General features: G+C 39.0%; 1 protein-coding gene across 8 annotated transcripts in view; it reads left to right on the forward strand.

Annotated features, from left to right (window-relative positions):
• Window positions 1–16,644, forward strand: part of LOC148844151 (UPF0481 protein At3g47200-like) — a 44,929-nt gene extending 28,285 nt beyond the window's left edge. The window contains exons 3-5 of one of the 8 annotated variants that reach the window (XM_088959983.1): window positions 4,146–6,097; window positions 6,379–6,501; window positions 7,432–8,352. In XM_088959983.1, the coding sequence (XP_088816109.1) occupies window positions 5,938–6,097; window positions 6,379–6,501; window positions 7,432–7,925 (777 nt within the window). In that variant the 5' untranslated portion in view covers window positions 4,146–5,937 and the 3' untranslated portion in view covers window positions 7,926–8,352. Of the gene's footprint in view, window positions 1–386; window positions 544–868; window positions 951–4,145; window positions 6,502–7,431; window positions 8,353–14,566; window positions 14,707–15,012 lie in introns of those variants that run through there. The other 7 variants (XM_088959978.1, XM_088959982.1, XM_088959981.1 and 4 more) reach the window with 7 other exon arrangements.
• The last annotated feature ends 1,076 nt before the right edge of the window (window positions 16,645–17,720 follow it).

Genomic DNA, 17,720 nt, shown 5'->3' on the forward strand with positions numbered 1-17,720 from the left:
TTGTTCTTAATGCATCTATGGAGATTAAATTTTTGATAGAAATATAGGAATTGTTGTGCATAGATAGAGTGGGCTGTGCTCGTAAGAGGTTGCTCATACAACTAGGAATTAGCCAATCCATGATTGGATTCAACTTCAATTGGATAGCTTAATGGTTTAATTGCTGAGCCGATTCTGCTAGTATTTGCATGCAACATTTCTTCTCATTGCTTAAGGCGGTTTAATCCGAAAATACTTAGGGTAGTTTGCCAATTAGGAGTTAAGTTTATTTCTATTCAACATTTCAGATTGTCAAATAACAAAAGGCTGATTCAGTACTAGTAGTTGTTGGATCAATCTCTGTGGGAATGATACGCTACTCATCATTATATTACTTGATTGCCTAGTGCACTTGATAGTGTCTTCTAAAGCCACTACTCCCGATCCAAAATACTTCAGCTATGGAGACAACTTCAGAATCTCAAGAAGGGATTGTTGTCCATCTCAGCTTACATTCAACGAGCAAAAGCCATTACAGATAGCCTTTCAACCCTATCTGAACTGGTATCTAAATTTGATCTTGTTCTATTTATTTTAGCTAGCCTTGGTAGAGACTATGAACCTGTTATTTCTGCTATTGCCAATTGACCTGAAGCTGATAGCCTTGGTATTGAAGATATTCTTGGTTCCCTTCTTAATCATGAAAGTTGGCTTGAAGAGCAATCTTGTTATTCAAATGATACTTTTATAAATGTTAACTTTTCAACAATTTGTTCAAAATTTAAATGGTGGTTGCGGTAGGGATCAAGGTCAAGGACCCTTTCCCCTCAATCATCAACAATTCCAATAGAACAATTTTTAAATCAGCAATAGTCGTTTTTAATGACAGCCGAGGAAATAAAAATCTATGTGTGGTTTGTCAAATCTGCAACAAAAAATGGACATAGGACACAACAGTGTTGCAAGGCAAGGTATGTCTTTGGTTTTTAGAATGATAATTTTACTGATCCTCTTACCTTTCATGGAGGTGTGAGCACAGCCCAATATCAACCTCAATATCAGCTACAATATATCAACTCACACAATATGAACTAGATGTTTGACCTAACATAGTACCCAAACTCTAGAGCTATACATCACATGACTCTGAACATTGATAATTTGTAGAATCAATCAAAGTATATGGGATCCGATCAAGTCAACATTGGTAATGGGTAAAGTTTGCAAATTTCTCATACTGGGTCTTCATCCTCATTGTTCAATCAATTTGCTTTCACTTTGAATGGTATATTTTGTGTTCCTAATATCTGCAAGAATTTGCTTTTTATTAGTTGATTTACCAAGGATAATGACATATACTTCGAATTCCTTCATGATTATTGTTTTGTCAAGGATTATATGGGAATATTCTTCTTCAAGGTGTCAATATAAATGGTCTATAATGCTTTTTATCTTCAGCTATTATTTATGATAATTCTCATAAAGCATTGGTTAGTGAACAAACCTCAGTTCAAGGATGGCACTTGAAACTACGACATGCATCCCTCCACATCGTGAGATAGGTTATTTCGCGATATATTCTTCCATTCAGTTCAGTTGGGTCTAAAAATTTTGTTTGAGTGGTGTTAAATGGGTAAGAGTCATAGATTGTCATTAAAGTGTTTATTTTTTCAGTCTAAGCGTCCTTTAGATTTGATTTTTTCTAATGCTTAAGGACTTACTCCTATGAAGTTAAATAGTGGACATGCTTATTATATTTTATATATTGATGATTATTCCAAATAGTGGACCTGTCAAAGTTTTATTTAATGCCAAAATTCACACATTCCAATCTGACTGGTGGTGAATATAGAAAATTATCAAGTTATTTGGATTCACAATGTATCACCTATCAAGTCACCTGTCCTCACACTCACAGAAACACTAACCCATTATAGAATCAATCCTCTCTCTACGAGCCTCCTCCAAACCCCCCTTCTTCTGGGCTAATGCAGCCAAGACTACAGTTTATTTAATAAATCAGCTTCTCTCATCTACTCTCCACGGGCAATCACCATATGAGAATTTATTCCATAGAGCTCTAGATTATTCTATGTTAAAATTTTTCGGGTGTGTTGCTATCCACTTCTTGACCATACAACAATCACAAGTTTATGTTTCGATCTCTAAGTGCATTTTTTTTGTTATAGCAACACTCACAAAGGGTAGTGACGCTATCATGCACTGACAGAGAAGTTATTTGTTGCACATGTCGTGTTCAATGAAAATCCATTTTCTGGAGTTCTTTCATCCTCTCTGCCAAGGAGTCCACATTCTAGGGGTACCTTTATCTCCCTATACCTATTCAGCATCCTACTCTGACTAAATCAGGTCCGTCACCATCAAAGTTGACGCTCCCCTCCCCGATGCCTCTCTGCAATCTTCTTCTCATTCCAGCACCTTTGCACCTGTGCCAGTGCGATACTGTAGTATTTAGGATCTCCTTGATACCACACTTGTTGTTCATGCCTCCAGGTACCCTTTCCCTTCTATAGTTATTTCTCTACTTGCTTGCACTGAGAGTGAACCCGCCCTTACACTAAGATTGCCAAATCCTCTCACTAGCATGACGCCATGCAAAAAGAATGTAATGCTTTAATAAATAATGGCACTTGAGATCTTGTGCCTTATGATTCTCGAATGAATGTGGTTGGTACCAAGTGAGTGTTCAAACTAAAAGAAATTCAAATGGTACTACTTACTGCTATAAAGCCTGGTTAGTAGTGCAAAGTTTTCACCAAATTCCGGGTCTGGACTTCTTTGAGACATTTAGTCCAGTTGTTAAACTCGTGACTATTTGCACTATTCTTGTCAGTGTTCTCATCTCATGATTTATTCTTGTCTCAGCAATGCTATATTGCTGATTTATTGCACCGCACTCGGCTGGATTGTGCCAAACCCGTACACATGGTGACTTCTAAGAAGTTGTCCAAGCTTTCTGGCATGCCATTGGCTCATCCCCACTGAACACAAGGGCGTGGTTGGTTGTCTTCAATATGTTACCATAACCAGGCCAAATTTCTCGTTTATTGCTAACAAGGTTGCCAAAGTTTGCATTGCCCAACTGAGGAATATTGGAGTGTGGTAAAATGTATTCTTCATTATCTCAAACCCACTATCGATTTTGGTCTTCATTTCACTGCCTCCACTGGTAGGTCTATATATCTTTGTTCCATCCTTATCGCTTGGAATGCTAAAAAGCAAGCAACTATAGCCCGGTTCAGTAAGGAATCCGACTTTTGTGCCCTCGCAAAATTCAGTAACTGAAGTTCTCTAAATTCAGTCTCTTCTTTCTGACTTGGGATTCTCTCTCTACCCCTGTCTCCTCGTGTAATAATATTGGAGCCACCTACCTAGCTACTAGCCCAGTCTTCCATGCTTGCACCAAACATGTAGAAGTTGATTATCATTTTCTCTGTAACTTGTCATCTCAGAAGAAGCTTCGCATCAGCTACATACCTTCCAGTGATCAGATTGCAGATGTTCTTACCAAACCTTTGTCCTCCTCATGAGAGGACCAAGCTTCACGTTGCCCCATTCAGCTTGAGGGAGCATGTTAACACATGTGATCAAAATAGGCTAGGATAGCCGAACTGAGAGTTCTTGTTTATCTTCATGCTTATCTTTGTTTATTTTAATTTATCTTGGATAAGGAGAGTCCTCTTGGAGTTGAAAACCAACTCAAAGTCGAAGTCATCATGTAAAACTCTATAAATACAACCTAGGTTCAACTGGTTATTATCACCGAATCACAGAATTCTTTCTCAGTTTTTTATATTATTTCTCTACTGTTTCAACTCGTTCTAAAATCAAGATTCGTTGCAAAAGTGACCATATCTTGCTTTGAGAGCTGTAAGGCAGTGTTGACAGTGGTCTATACCCTGAAAGTATAGTTGGAATGTTAGCATAGTCTATCACACTTAGTATCATTATCTCCTTAATCTTAGGAGAGATAATTCTAATCTAATTAGCTGTACTAGATGTACATATCCTTTTTGTATTCAAATATCCCTAGCTCTGTTATAAATAGGTTGTAAACTATTGAATTTATGATTAAGAGAAATTATTATCTTCTCCATCCATCTTTCTTGTTTTCGTATCATCTTGCTTTTCTATCATGGTATCAGAGCCGTCTCCATCGCCAATATGAACGCAGGCCTCCCGCTCGTCGACGTCATGATCCAAGTCTTGAATCAGTAAGGAACAGAGTCTTCAATATCTTCTACTCTTCCTCCGGCTACAGCCTGTGCAGCTTTCTTCGCTGCCTTCTCTTGCAGCGCCTTCGCATCCGGTGGCTTGAATTCAACTTCTCGTACTTCACAACAAGATAGGCCTTTGAGAGTTTCCGATGGCCTGATTTCAATTTCACCATCGTAGATGATGTGCTGTGGACCTTCGTCACGGTCTTCGAGTCCTTGACCTTGGCTGCGATGCTGTGTTTCTTCTTCGTCTTCTGTGGCTGTACTCTCTGATTGTCGTATCTCTCCATCTGCAACTTTGCTGGAATACTGAAATTTCAGGCGGCTGTTGGAACCGTTTTTGTGGTTGTACTCTTTGATTGTCGTATATCTTCATCTGTAGCTTTGCTGGAATACTGAAATTTCAGGCAATTGTTGGAACCGTATTTTCTCGACGACCTCGCTAGAGTTATCTACGTTGGTGACGCTACTGTGAGATTAAGGATCAGCAGACCATTTTTCTTGACGACCTCGCTAGAGTTATCGACGTCGGTGACGCTACTGTATGATTAAGGATTGGCAGTTGAGAATGCTGATAAGTTGGTCTTTTTTTTTGAGAGGTTCTTCCGTCCTCAGCCCCGTCGTTTTGGAGATTGAGAGTTGTCGTATTCCCCTGTGCCATTAGTGAGAGAGAGAGAGCAAGCGTACGGGAGAACGAGGAGGAAGGGAGGGAGTAGATGAGCCAGACATAGTCGTACGGATCCTTCACCTTCCCGACTCGTCCACCGCAGCAAGAGCCCTCGCCCTCTGTGATCTCACCCTCGAGCGTCGCGCCAACGCTGACGGCCTTCTTAAGGTTAGTACTAAGATTTTCCCGTGATTCGTGTTGCTCCAAAGATTTGTGCTTCTCCTCATGGATTCATCTGAAGCTGCTCAACATATCTCTCATCCCATCACTGTTACCTTCGATGGCTCGAATTATGATTTATGGTCCCAAGAGATGTGTAGTTTTCTCAAGGGCCGCCTTCTATGGCGATATGTGACTGGTGAGATTCCCAAACCTACTAAAATTGTTGATGAAACAGAAGATAAATTTGTTGAACGAGTAGAAAAATGGGACAGGAAAAATCATCAAATATTGACCTGGTTTCGCAATACCTGTATTGCAAGCATCAAGTTGGAATTTCGCAGATATGGCTCTCCTAAAGAGGTATGGGGTTTCTTACAAGTTCGTTATTCTATTTCTGATGATGTGCATCAGTTTCAGCTCTATAGGCGTCTTCACCGTATGAAGCAGCAACCTGAACAGACCATTCACAGTTATGTCTCTGAATTACAAGTTCTTTGGGATCAGTTAGCACAGTGTGAACCTGAATGGGATAGTACCTCTGCAGTCACTACTTATTCCAAGCTTCGCGATCGCCAACGTGTTTGGCATCTTCTGATGACTCTCAGGGATGAGTATGAACCTATTAGTGGTACTCTACTTCATCGTAGCCTATTGCCTTCCCTTGAAGTTGTGATCAAAGATTTGCTTTCTGAAGAAACTCGTCTAAAAACACTTCGAGATGAGTGATCCTTATCTACTGATGTTGTTCTTGCTACTCCGGGTACGTCTGCTACTTCTTCAACTAAATCTTCAAAACGGACTTTCTGCAATTACTGCAAAAAGACTGGTCATACTATTTCCGAGTGCCACCGCTTGCAAGCCAAAAAGGCGTCTGGACAAAAGTCATCATCCATGGGTTCTCAGGCTTCGAGTTCTATTGTAGCTGCTGCCACAGAGAATTCTTCTGATAACACCTCTCCAAGATTTTCTCTTAGAGAACTCCAAGGTCTTCTTCACCAGTTCCAACCTGATTTTGGTATGCCTTCTAATCCAGCCTTGTCTCTCACTCCAGGTACTACCTCATCATGGTATTTTGATTCTGCTTGTTGCAATCATATGACATCCAATACATCACTATTTACTTCCAAGTCACATCCTTCTATTGCACCAATTGTTCATACTGCCGATAGTTCCACCTTAACTGTCAAAAGTGTAGGCACTGTTTCAACATCTCGTTTGTCACTTCCTAACACTTTTTTGGTACCTCAATTGTCTCTAAATCTTATACCTGTTGGACAATTATGTGAACTTGGTTTTGAAATACATTTCTCAAGTCGTGGTTGTACTGTGCAGGATCCATGGACAGGAAGATCATTGGGACAGGCCGTAAGGTTGGGAGACTGTTTGAGCTATCATCTCTTCAACTACCATCTCTTGCTACTGCTGTCACCTCAAGTGTTTGGCATTCTCGCCTCGGTCACATTTCTACCTCTAGATTAGGATCTTTAATTTTTAATGGATGTTTGGGCCCCGTTAAAACAACACACTTTGATTGTGTTTCATGTCCTCTTTCAAAACATCATGATTTGCCTTTTAATATAAGTGTTTTTGTTTCTTCTGCACCTTTTGATCTTATTCATTCTGATATTTGGGGCCCTTCGCCTCATAATACCATGGGTGGTTCGCGTTATTTTGTGATCTTCGTTGATGACTTCTCTTGATATACATGGATTTTTCTCATGCGTAATAAATCTGAATTACCTGCAATTTATATTCAATTTGCCACCATGATCAAAACTCAGTTTTCCTTTATCATCAAAATTTTTTGCACTGATAATTCCATGGAATATAGTGATTCTATCCTTACCCAATTTCTTTCACAAAATGAAACTATCATTCATAGATTTTGTCTCGGTACCTCTCAACAAAATGGGCGTGCGGAATGAAAACATAGGCATATTCTTGATACTGTTCGAGCTCTTTTAATCTCTTCCTCTTGTCCTAAACATTTATGGGGGGAAGCAGCCCTCACTGCTGTTTATACCATCAATCGCATTCCTTCTCCTCTTATTGGTAACATTTCTCCTTATGAACGATTGTATGGCCATTTCCCTAATCACCAGTCTTTTCGTGTGTTTGGTTGTGCTTGTTTTGTTCTATTACAACCTCATGAACATACCAAATTGGAACCAAAAGCACATCTATGTTGTTTTCTTGGGTATGGTATTGAACATAAAGAATATCGGTGTTGGGATTCTCTTTCCCAACGACTTCGCATATCTCGTCATGTTACTTTTTGGGAACACAAAATGTTCTCCAGTCTCTCCCCATTTTGAGTTACCATGACATCTTCACATTTTTTTACTGATCCTACTATCTCACTTTTTCCTGATGATTTACTTGCAGGTCCAACTACCTCTTCATCTGATAGCTATGCCAGTACTGCACAACCTGCAACCTCTCCTGATGCATCTACCTTGGCTATGGATCCTCCAGCTCTGCCTTCTTCTGAGCCATTGATTCCTCCTGATGAATTAGATCCTGATCATTCTGATACTCCACTCCGTCGTTCTGGTAGGGTCACTAAACATTCCATTCTTCTTCGTGATTTTAATTATTATTCTACCATTGTATCTTTATATGAGCCTTCCACCTATCGCGAGGCTAGTACTAACCCTCTATGGCAGAAAGCAATGGCAGAAGAAATTCAAACTCTTATAAGCACTCACACTTGGGATTTAGTTGACCTGCCTCCAGATAAATCCGTGATTGGTTGTAAATGGGTCTACAAAATCAAGACCCGGGCAGATGGTTCAGTTGAAAGGTATAAAGCTAGATTGGTGGCTAAAGGGTTCATACAGGAATATGGTATTGATTATAGGAGACTTTTGTACCAGTAGCCCGTCTCACTTCTGTTCGCAGTCTTATTGCAATTGTTGCAGCTAAGCATTGGCAACTATTTCAGATGGATGTTAAGAATGCTTTTCTCAATGGCGATCTTTCTGAAGAGATTTATATGCAGCCCCCTCCTGGTTATGATCATCTCCCTAATCAGGTTTGTCGTCTCCGTAAGGCTCTATATGGACTTAAGCAGGCGCCTCGAGCATGGTTCTCCAAATTCAGCTCTATTGTTTGTCATTTTGGTTTTCAATCTAGCACTTATGATCATGCCTTGTTCATCCGTAAGACCTCTCAGGGTTGTATACTTCTCCTCCTTTATGTGGATGACATGATCATTACTGGCGATGATTTGCAGGGCATTTCCGCTCTTAAGACTTTTCTTAGAAAACAGTTTGAAATGAAAGATCTTGGTTGACTAAATTATTTTCTAGGCATTGAGGTCTCCTCCAACCAATCGGGATATTATCTGTCTCAGGCCAAGTATGCTACTGATCTTGTTTCTCGTGCAGGACTCACGGATACTAAGACTGTTAACACTCCGATTGAGCCTAATGCCCATTTTTCAGCCACTGATGGTACTCCTCTTAGTGACTGCACCCTATATCGGCAACTAGTTGGCAGTCTTGTATACCTTACTGTTACTCGTCCTGATATTGCGTATGCTATCTATATTGTGAGTCAGTTCATGTCTGCCCCTCGCACTACTCATTATGTTGCTGTGCTTTGTATCATCCGTTATGTCAAGGGCACTTTGTTTCATGGACTTCACTACTCCAGTTCTTCCTCTCTTCATTTGATTGCATATTCAGATGCTGATTGGGCCAGTGATCCTACTGATAGACGCTCCACTACTGGTTATTGCCTCTTTCTTGGAGAGTCTCTTATATCTTGGCGTAATAAGAAGCAAATGGTTGTCTCTCATTCCAGTACTGAGGCTGAATATCGAGCTCTTGCTAACACTACCTCCAAGTTGTTATGGTTACTCCACGACATGGGAATTACTCATTCATCTGCAACCTCACTTTACTGTGACAATCGTAGCGCCATACAGATTGCCCACAATGATGTATTCCATGAGCGCACTAAGCATATTGAGACTGATTGTCATTTTATTCGTCATCATGTGCTTGAGGGTACTGTTCGCCTTCTTCCTGTCTCTTCCCAGGATCAGTCTGCAGATATATTTACCAAAGTTCACTCTCTTCTTCGCTTTCGTGCTCTAGTTGGCAAACTCCAAATGATTGATACATTACCATCTTGAATTTGAGGGGGGATGTTAGCGTATTCTATCACACTTAGTATCATTATCTCCTTAATCTTAGGAGAGATAATTCTAATCTAATTAGTTGTACTAGCTGTACATATCCTTTTTGTATTTTAATATCCCTAGCTCTATTATAAATAGGTTGTAACCTATTGAATTTATGATTAAGAGAAATTATTATCTTCTCCATCCATCTTTCTTGTTTTCGTATCATCTTGCTTTTCTATCATGGAAAGTGCCTGAAAAAGACAATGGAGAAGAAGGGAATAGAGGAGCTAGCAGTCGAACCCCTAGAGGGGCTACCTAGCAAGGGATCGGCCGGAGATAGAATTCCAGCGACTGGAGAGAAAATAGCTATTGGTTGCAAAGAGACTGGAGAGGAGAAGACAGGAAAGGGAAAGAAAAGAGAGAGAAAAGAAATAAATCTCAATATGAGTAATGGGTAAAAGTGTCCTGAAATGCGTATGGAACCTCTATTTATAAAGTTTGGGTGAGTCTCGAACTGAAGACTTCTTGAGTCAGAGCTTTCTTATTTTTCTTTCCTTTACCCCTTATTCTGGAATGTTCCTTATTAGTGCACATGTTTAATTAACATTCTAGATTACTTATGGCCTAATCTGAATGCTTTGTGCTTTCAGAATATTTTAATATTTGATTCAAATGCACGCTTATCAATTAATATTCTAGAGTATCCAACACTTGGACCTTTAATTAATTGGTCTAAAAAATGGTCCGGTCAGACTCCAGTTCAGCCAGGTTAGTGTAACTATATAATACCATCATCTTACAAGCACAAAATCCAGAATCGCAAATTTAGAGGGTTTAGAGATATTAGTTGTTGGAGAATATCTGGTAACTGTTAATATGCTTCTGGCCGGATCCGATGGTTGTTTAGTTGCAGGTGCTTTTCTTGTTTGAATTCTGGCTGTTGCAAAGCAGTCAACGTAGATACAGGTGTCTGAATCCAAGCTTTGTGTTCTTTTGGGCCATTTTCGCTGGAGGGGGTGTATTGATAAATCTCCCGTGTTAGCAATCAAAGTTTTCTGCTATAACTTAGCAGTCCAAGAGTTAGAGACGTGATGATTGTCTCTTTAACTCTGGTTATCTGAAACTATTAAAAGCTGCTATACATTTTCAGAAACATTAAATCAGAATTCTCGAGTCATCTTTGAGAAGCAAAAAGAAATTAATGTAAGTCGAGTCTTATTCCAATGTAAGTCGAGTCTTCTTCCAATGTAAGTTGAGTTTCTTTCCAATGTATGTCGAGACACCACAAATGTGAGTCGGTTCATCTTCTACCGACTCTAGCTACTATAAATATCTCCTCCTATATTGCGAAGTCACATTCGAGAGAAACAAAAAGAAACAAGCTACTAAGTTTTTCTCTCTTCTATTTCTCTATCGTATATTTTACTAGTCCTATTACTATCTTTTCTATTTATCATCAAACCATCAGTGGTATCAGAGCTTTGTTTGATCAACATTGGGCGTAATTCCTTCTAACCATTATGAATACCGATTCCAACCACTCTACTCTTTCTCTTCCAATTTTCCATGGAGAAAATTATGATTTCTGGTCCATCAAAATGAAGACCTATTTTCGATCACAAAATCTATGGAAATTTGTTGAAGAAGGTTTCAGCATTCCTGAAGATACTTCTGCTCTCTCAGCAAACCAAAAGAAAATCAACAAAAAGATTGTCAAGTATTATTTTTCTTGCAACAAGCCATGGCTGAGGATATATTTCCTCGAATTATGGGCACATCAACTGCAAAAGAAGCGTGGGACACACTACAGGAAGAGTTCCAAGGAACTATCAAGGTACGCACTGTTAAATTGCAGAAGTTTAGAAGAGATTTTGAAAATCTTAAGATGAAGGATAATGAGACTGCAAAAGATTACTATTCTAGAATAAAAGAAATAGTAAATCAAATGAGAGCCTATGGGGAAATTATTTCTGACAAGAAATGAGTCGAAAAAGTACTAATTTCTTGTACAGAGAGATATGATGCAATAATTTCTGTGATAGAAGAAACAAAGGATCTAGAAACTCTATCACCAATAGAATTAATGGGCTCTCTCAAGGCACATGAAAATAGGCAAGATAGGCAGAATGAAAATTCGATTGAAATTGCCTTTCAGTCTAATGTTAATTTGCGATCTCATAAATCAAAAGTTGATGGGAGAAAGTCACAAGGAAAACCAAAAGAAAATAACGACAAGTATCCTTCATGTTGTATTTGTAGAAGAAAAAACCACTTTGAGAAAGATTGTTGGTTTAAAGGAAAACCACAGTGCCAAAATTGTAAAAAATTCGGGCATGTTGAAAAAGCTTGTCATTTGGAGAAATTCCATCAAGTTAATTTTTTTCAGAAGAGAAAAATGAAGAAAATAATATCTTCTATGTCTGTCAATCTGCAATAGAAGAAAAAAATGATACTTGGTATCTAAACAGTGGGTGCAGTAACCACATGACTAAAAATGAAAGCATTTTTTATAGTCTTGATAAAATCAAGACAAAAGTCAAAATTGGTAATGGCGACTTCATGGAAGCAACCGGCAAAGGCACCATTGTTATTGACACTAGACAAGGTAAGAAATACATAAATGATGTACTCTTGGTCCCCAACATTGATCAAAATCTACTCAGTGTAGGTCAAATGATGGAAAAATGATACTCTTTACATTTTGAGGGAGACTCTTGCACAATCTATGACAAGCAAGACAACTCTTGAAATTGCAAAAACAAAATTGAAAGAAAATAGATGCTTTCCCATACAATGGAGAGATGCAAGTAATATAGCAATACAAGCACAAGTGGACGAGTCGTGGCTATGACATAGAAGGTTCGGACACTTTAATCTCCATGGATTAAAGATTCTTCAGCAGAAGAACATGATGCATGACCTACCAACTATCAAGGAGCTCAACAATGTTTGTGAAGGGTGTATGCTCGGGAAACAATATCAACAACCCTTTCCATCCGGCAAGGCTTGGAGAGCCAAAGAGCCACTAGAGTTAATTCATACAGATGTTTGCGGTCCAATGCGTACTCCATCAAATGATCAAAACAGGTATTTTATTCTCTTCATTGATGACTATACTAGAATGATATGGGTTTATTTTTTGCGAGAGAAATGGTAGGTCTTCGATATTTTTAAGAAATTCAAAGCCCGTGTCGAAAAGCAAAGTGGTCACAACATCAAGACAATAAGAAGTGATAGAGGCAAAGAATACACTTCTATTGAATTCAACAAGTTCTGTGAAGATGAAGGCATGGAGCATCAACTCACAGTCGGATATGCTCCAGAACAAAATGGAGTATCCGACAGAAAAAATAGAACAGTTATGGAGACAACAAGAGCCATGCTCGTGGAAAAGGGTCTTCCCAAAATTTTTTGGGCAGAGGCAGTAAACACTGCTGTCTAATTGCTCAACAGATGTCCAACTAAAGTTGTGCAAGATAGGACACAAATTGAAGATTGGAGTGGGCAAAAGCCATCAGCAAAGCATCTCAGAGTTTTTGGCTGCATATGCTACACTCACGTCCCATAAGAGAAAAGAGGCAATCTGGACGAGAAGACTGAGAAAGGAATCTTCTTAGTCTATAGCACTCAATCAAAAGGCTATCGAGTCTATAGCTTAAGAACAATGAAGCTCATAATCAATCGAGACATAAGATTCAACGAGGATGCTGCATACAATTGGGGACAAGAAGTTGAAAAAAGTGTATCAGCATGCCCCTATTACCAAGGCGAGGAATTGAAGAAGACTATGATCAAACCAGATCGCCAACTCAACCGACAATACAATCAGAACCGGTACAAGCTTCAGAGTCTCCTCCAGACTCACCACCAAGGCAAACTAAATCCTTAACAGAAATATATAAAACATGCAACTTGATGCTCATGGAGCCAGAAATCTTTGAAGAAGCTTTTAAGGAAGAAAAATGGAGAAAAGCTATGGATGAAGAGATAAAAATGATCGAGAAAAATGAGACTTGGGAGCTTGTAGATCGTCCACAAGACAAAGACACTATTGGAGTTAAGTCGGTTTACAAGACAAAGCTTAACTCAGATGGCTCAATCTAGAAGCTTAAAGCAATATTAGTTGCCAAAGGATACTCACAACAATATGGTGTCGACTACAATGAGACATTTGCTCCAGTTGCACGCCTTGACACAATCAGGGCATTGATTGCACTAGCTGCACAGAAGAAATGAAAAACCTTCCAACTAGATGCGAAGTTAGCATTCCTCAATGGCCATCTTAAGGAAGAAATCTATGTGGAGCAGCCTCAAGGGTTCGTGGTGCAAAGACAAGAAGATAAAGTTCTCAGATTAAAGAAGGCATTATATGGCTTAAAGCAAGCTCCGCGAGCTTGGTACAGTAGAATCGACAGTTACTTCTCGGAGCAAGGATTCAGGAGGAGCAACAGTGAACCAACACTCTACATCAAGACTCAAGGTACAAATGACACACTTATTGTCTCTCTATATGTTGATGATCTCATTTATACAGGAAATAATGAGAAGATGGTCAAGGAATTTAAAGAAAACATGATGAAGACTTTTGATATCACTGATTTGGGCCTAATGCACTACTTTCTCGGGATTGAAATAACTCAAGAAGAAGATGGGACCTTCATCTCACAAAAGAAGTATACAGAGACTCTTTTGAAGAAATTCAAAATGGAGGGCTGCAAAACAGTATCCACTCCATTAGACAACAATAAAGCATTCAAGAAAGAAGATGGCTCACCAAAGGCAAATGAATCACAATTTCGGAGTATGATTGGAAGCCTCCTCTATTTAACAGCTACAAGACCAGACATCATGTATGTAGTTAGTCTACTATCAAGATTCATGCAGACTCCAAGTCAAGTCCACCATGGAGCAGCTAAGAGAATACTAAGATACTTGCAAGGTACAAAGAACTATGGAATTTGGTACAGAGTCACACATGACTCAAAATTCATTGGCTACACAGATAGTGACTGGGCAGGATCAGTAGACGACATGAAAAGCACGTCAGATTATGCTTTCACAATTGGACCAGGGATATTTTCTTGGGCTTCAAAGAAGCAAGCAACAGTTGCGCCCAATCATTAGCTGAAGCGGAATATATTGCAGCATCAATGACAACAAGCCAAGCTATATGGCTCAAAAGGATACTTGATGATATGGTGGAACCACAAGTGGGGGCTACAGAAATCTACTGTGACAGCAGATCAGCTATAGCAATGGCAAAGAATCCCGTATTTCACAGCAGAACCAAACATATAGGCATCAAGTCACTTTATCAGAGAAGCTGAAGGAAACAAAGAAATAGAACTCAGACATAAGACTGAAGACATATTCACAAAGGCACTACCAAAAGACAAGCTCGAATTATCACAAGACATGATTGGAATTGCTGAAATGTGCACCAAGGAGGAGTATTAAAAGCTTCTACACATTTTCAGAAACATTAAATCAGAATTCTCGAGTCATCCTTGAGAAGCAAAGAAATTAATGTAAGTCGAGTCTTCTTCCAATGTAAGTTGAGTCTCTTTCCAATGTATGTCGAGACACCACAATTGTGAGTCGGTTCATCTTCTACCGACTCTAGCTACTATAAATATCTCCTCCTGTATTGCAAAGTCACATTCGAGAGAAACAAAAAGAAACAAGCTACTAAGTTTTTCTCTCTTCTATTTCTCTAGCGTATACTTTTACTAGTCCTGTTGCTATCTTTTCTATTTATCATCAAACCATCAGAAACGTTTCATTGTAATTCTGATTGGCTTATTGTTTGTTTGTTTAATTCTCTGATTTGCTAGAGGAGAAATCACAGAACAGAGAAGAAACCCAGAGGATGACCAACAGCATACGGTGTTGTTAGATTCTGTCGAACAGATGTTGCTTGGTACAAAAGAAAACAAATCTGAAGCCTCTGAAGCCTCTGCTTTCAGTATCTACAGAATACCAACGGCACTTCGCGAAATCAATGAAAAGGTTTACGTCCCTCAGACAGTAGCAATTGGCCCCTTTCATTATAGCAATGCAAGTCTACGAGGTATGCAAGAATGTAAACTAGCATATTGTAAAGCCTTTCTCCATCGTACTGCCAACCCGAAAACAACCATGCACGAGTGCATCCAATTCTTGAAAAAGAAAGAACAAGTTGCTCGAAAGTGCTATTCCGAACCCTTCGGAGAACTCCTTACAGATGAGTTTGTGACAATGATGTTAGTGGATGGTTGTTTCATTCTTGAATTGCTTTATAAGTATAAAGAGCAGCGGCAACAACCTCCCAGCAACACCACCAACGAGGACCAGGACCCAATATTCAAGGAAAATTGGAAGTTCCCACAAATATTAAGCGACATTTTATTACTTGAAAACCAACTTCCCTTTTTTATCCTCAAGTCACTATTTGAAAAAACCATTTGCCTCATGCCATCAAAAGATTCAGAACCAATGGCCCTCGAGAAACTTGCATACAACATCTTTAATATCATATTTCCAACAGACAATAAGATCCCAGTTATTGACAAGGCCCCTATATTACATCTTCTCCATCTATTTCGCCAATTTATATGTTGTCCATCGGAATTGAAATTGAAAAACAAACATGACATTCGAGTGCCCACGTTAAATTATTGTGTGACAGAACTCAAAGAAGCTGGAGTCAAGTTCAAGAAGAAGAATGCTGCTAGCTTCTTAGATGTAAGCTTCAGAAATGGTGTATTAGAAATACCAAATTTAGTTGTTCAGAGCCACACCGAATGCCTACTTCGAAACATGATCGCATTTGAGCAGTGTTATCATAATTGTACTCGTCGGATCACATCTTATGCCTTCTTAATGGATAGCCTCATCAACACTCCCGAGGATGTCCAGTATCTCAATAAGAAAGGAATAATCACGAATGTCATGGGCAACCATGAAGAAGCATCAGATATGTTCAACAATCTTCGTAAAGGTGCTTTCATCTATAACTTCTACTATACTGAGCACTGTCTCTCCATTAATAAGCATTCTGAAAATCGTTGGAAGGTATGGAGAGCAATTTTCCAGCGTAGGCATTTTCAGAATCCATTCACGGTTGTCTCACTTATTGCTGCAGCATTACTTCTTTTTCTCACCCTTATACAGACCTTGTTTGCTGTGCTTTCTTTCTTTTTCCATCATTCTTGACCCGTTGCTTTGGTTGAACTGCTCCAGCTGGGTGTATCCAAACATATTTACAATCTACCCTTTCAACGGTGGGCGGTGGAACGATAACCATGTCAATATCTTCATGCAAGTCTACTACTGTATTGTTGAAACTGTCATGACTTTATGTTGTATCATTTCATTTTGTCCTCCGGGTGTGATTTCATATTTTAGGTGTGACTTTATGTCTTAGTTGAGTAGATATGTTAAAGACTTTGTTCTTCCTATAAAGTATTTTGCTATATTTCGTGTGACCTCTAGTATTGTGACCAGCTCTGATTAGGGCTACACACAAATAAAAAAAAAGAAAGAAAAAAAAAAATCTCTTATTAGGGGAATATTCAGATCATCTACCCACAAGAATCCTACCCATAATTGTACATTGAAAACATCTCTCCATGAATCAATAGTAACATGCAAATAGGGGGGAGATGTTCTTCATGTAGAGTTATATTGAGGCCTGGGTAGGAGATCCATACTCGCAACCCAGGCTGGGATCGGACTCATGCTGCTTCAGGTCTCAACCCTATCTCAACCTAAATTTTGTCCAAGCCTGAGGTTTTTAATCCAGGCCCAGTCCACAGCCTGAAAACCTAGGCCCACCCAAGTTGCACTTCTAATTTCAATTAGGTTAAAGATTTGGAATTTTTGATGATGTAATAAAACCAGATGATTGACATGTAAAATGGGAGGAGCCAAAAAAGGAATCTAGATCAATGATTAAACTATTGATACAGGGTGTATTGTATCCATATCAGTCGTATCAATATCTTAACACAGATTTGCTTCCTAGAAAATACATTCCAACATAGTCCTACATTACACATCTAAAACATGGTGAATCCTAGTCTCATAGTGAGATGTGATGTGTCAAACCCAATTGAAGGCATGTTGGAACAGTTTTTTTCTAGGAGTAGATCCCAACAAGCTCAAAAGCACCAGATTCAGAATTCCAAGATAATTAGGATTTATTTAGTAGGGTAAATTGCTGAAACCTCCCTAGAAATTTCTGAAAATTGCTGAAACTTCCTCTGCTTTTTGCTAATAATAGTTGTCTCCCCTCAAGTTTCTGATATATATCATGGCATCTACATCTCTTTTGTTATAATCCTAATCCCCAAACTAAAGGTGAAAAGTTAAAAATAGCCCTATAGCATATTTTCATGTGAGTTCCACACAATGGATAGAAAGATCTTAGGCTCCTATATATAAAGTAAAGCAATGCAGGTTAGCATTCTTCTACTTTCTCCCTTCCCTATTACTTGCCTCCTCCCTAACTCTCTCTCTCTCTCTTTGTCTGAACTAGTAAGTGTGCACATGCTTTGCACGT

Source organism: Nelumbo lutea, chromosome 8 (genome assembly GCF_056320005.1).
Source record: "Nelumbo lutea isolate HS-2025 chromosome 8, American lotus-T2T, whole genome shotgun sequence".
Classification (NCBI taxonomy): domain Eukaryota; kingdom Viridiplantae; phylum Streptophyta; class Magnoliopsida; order Proteales; family Nelumbonaceae; genus Nelumbo; species Nelumbo lutea.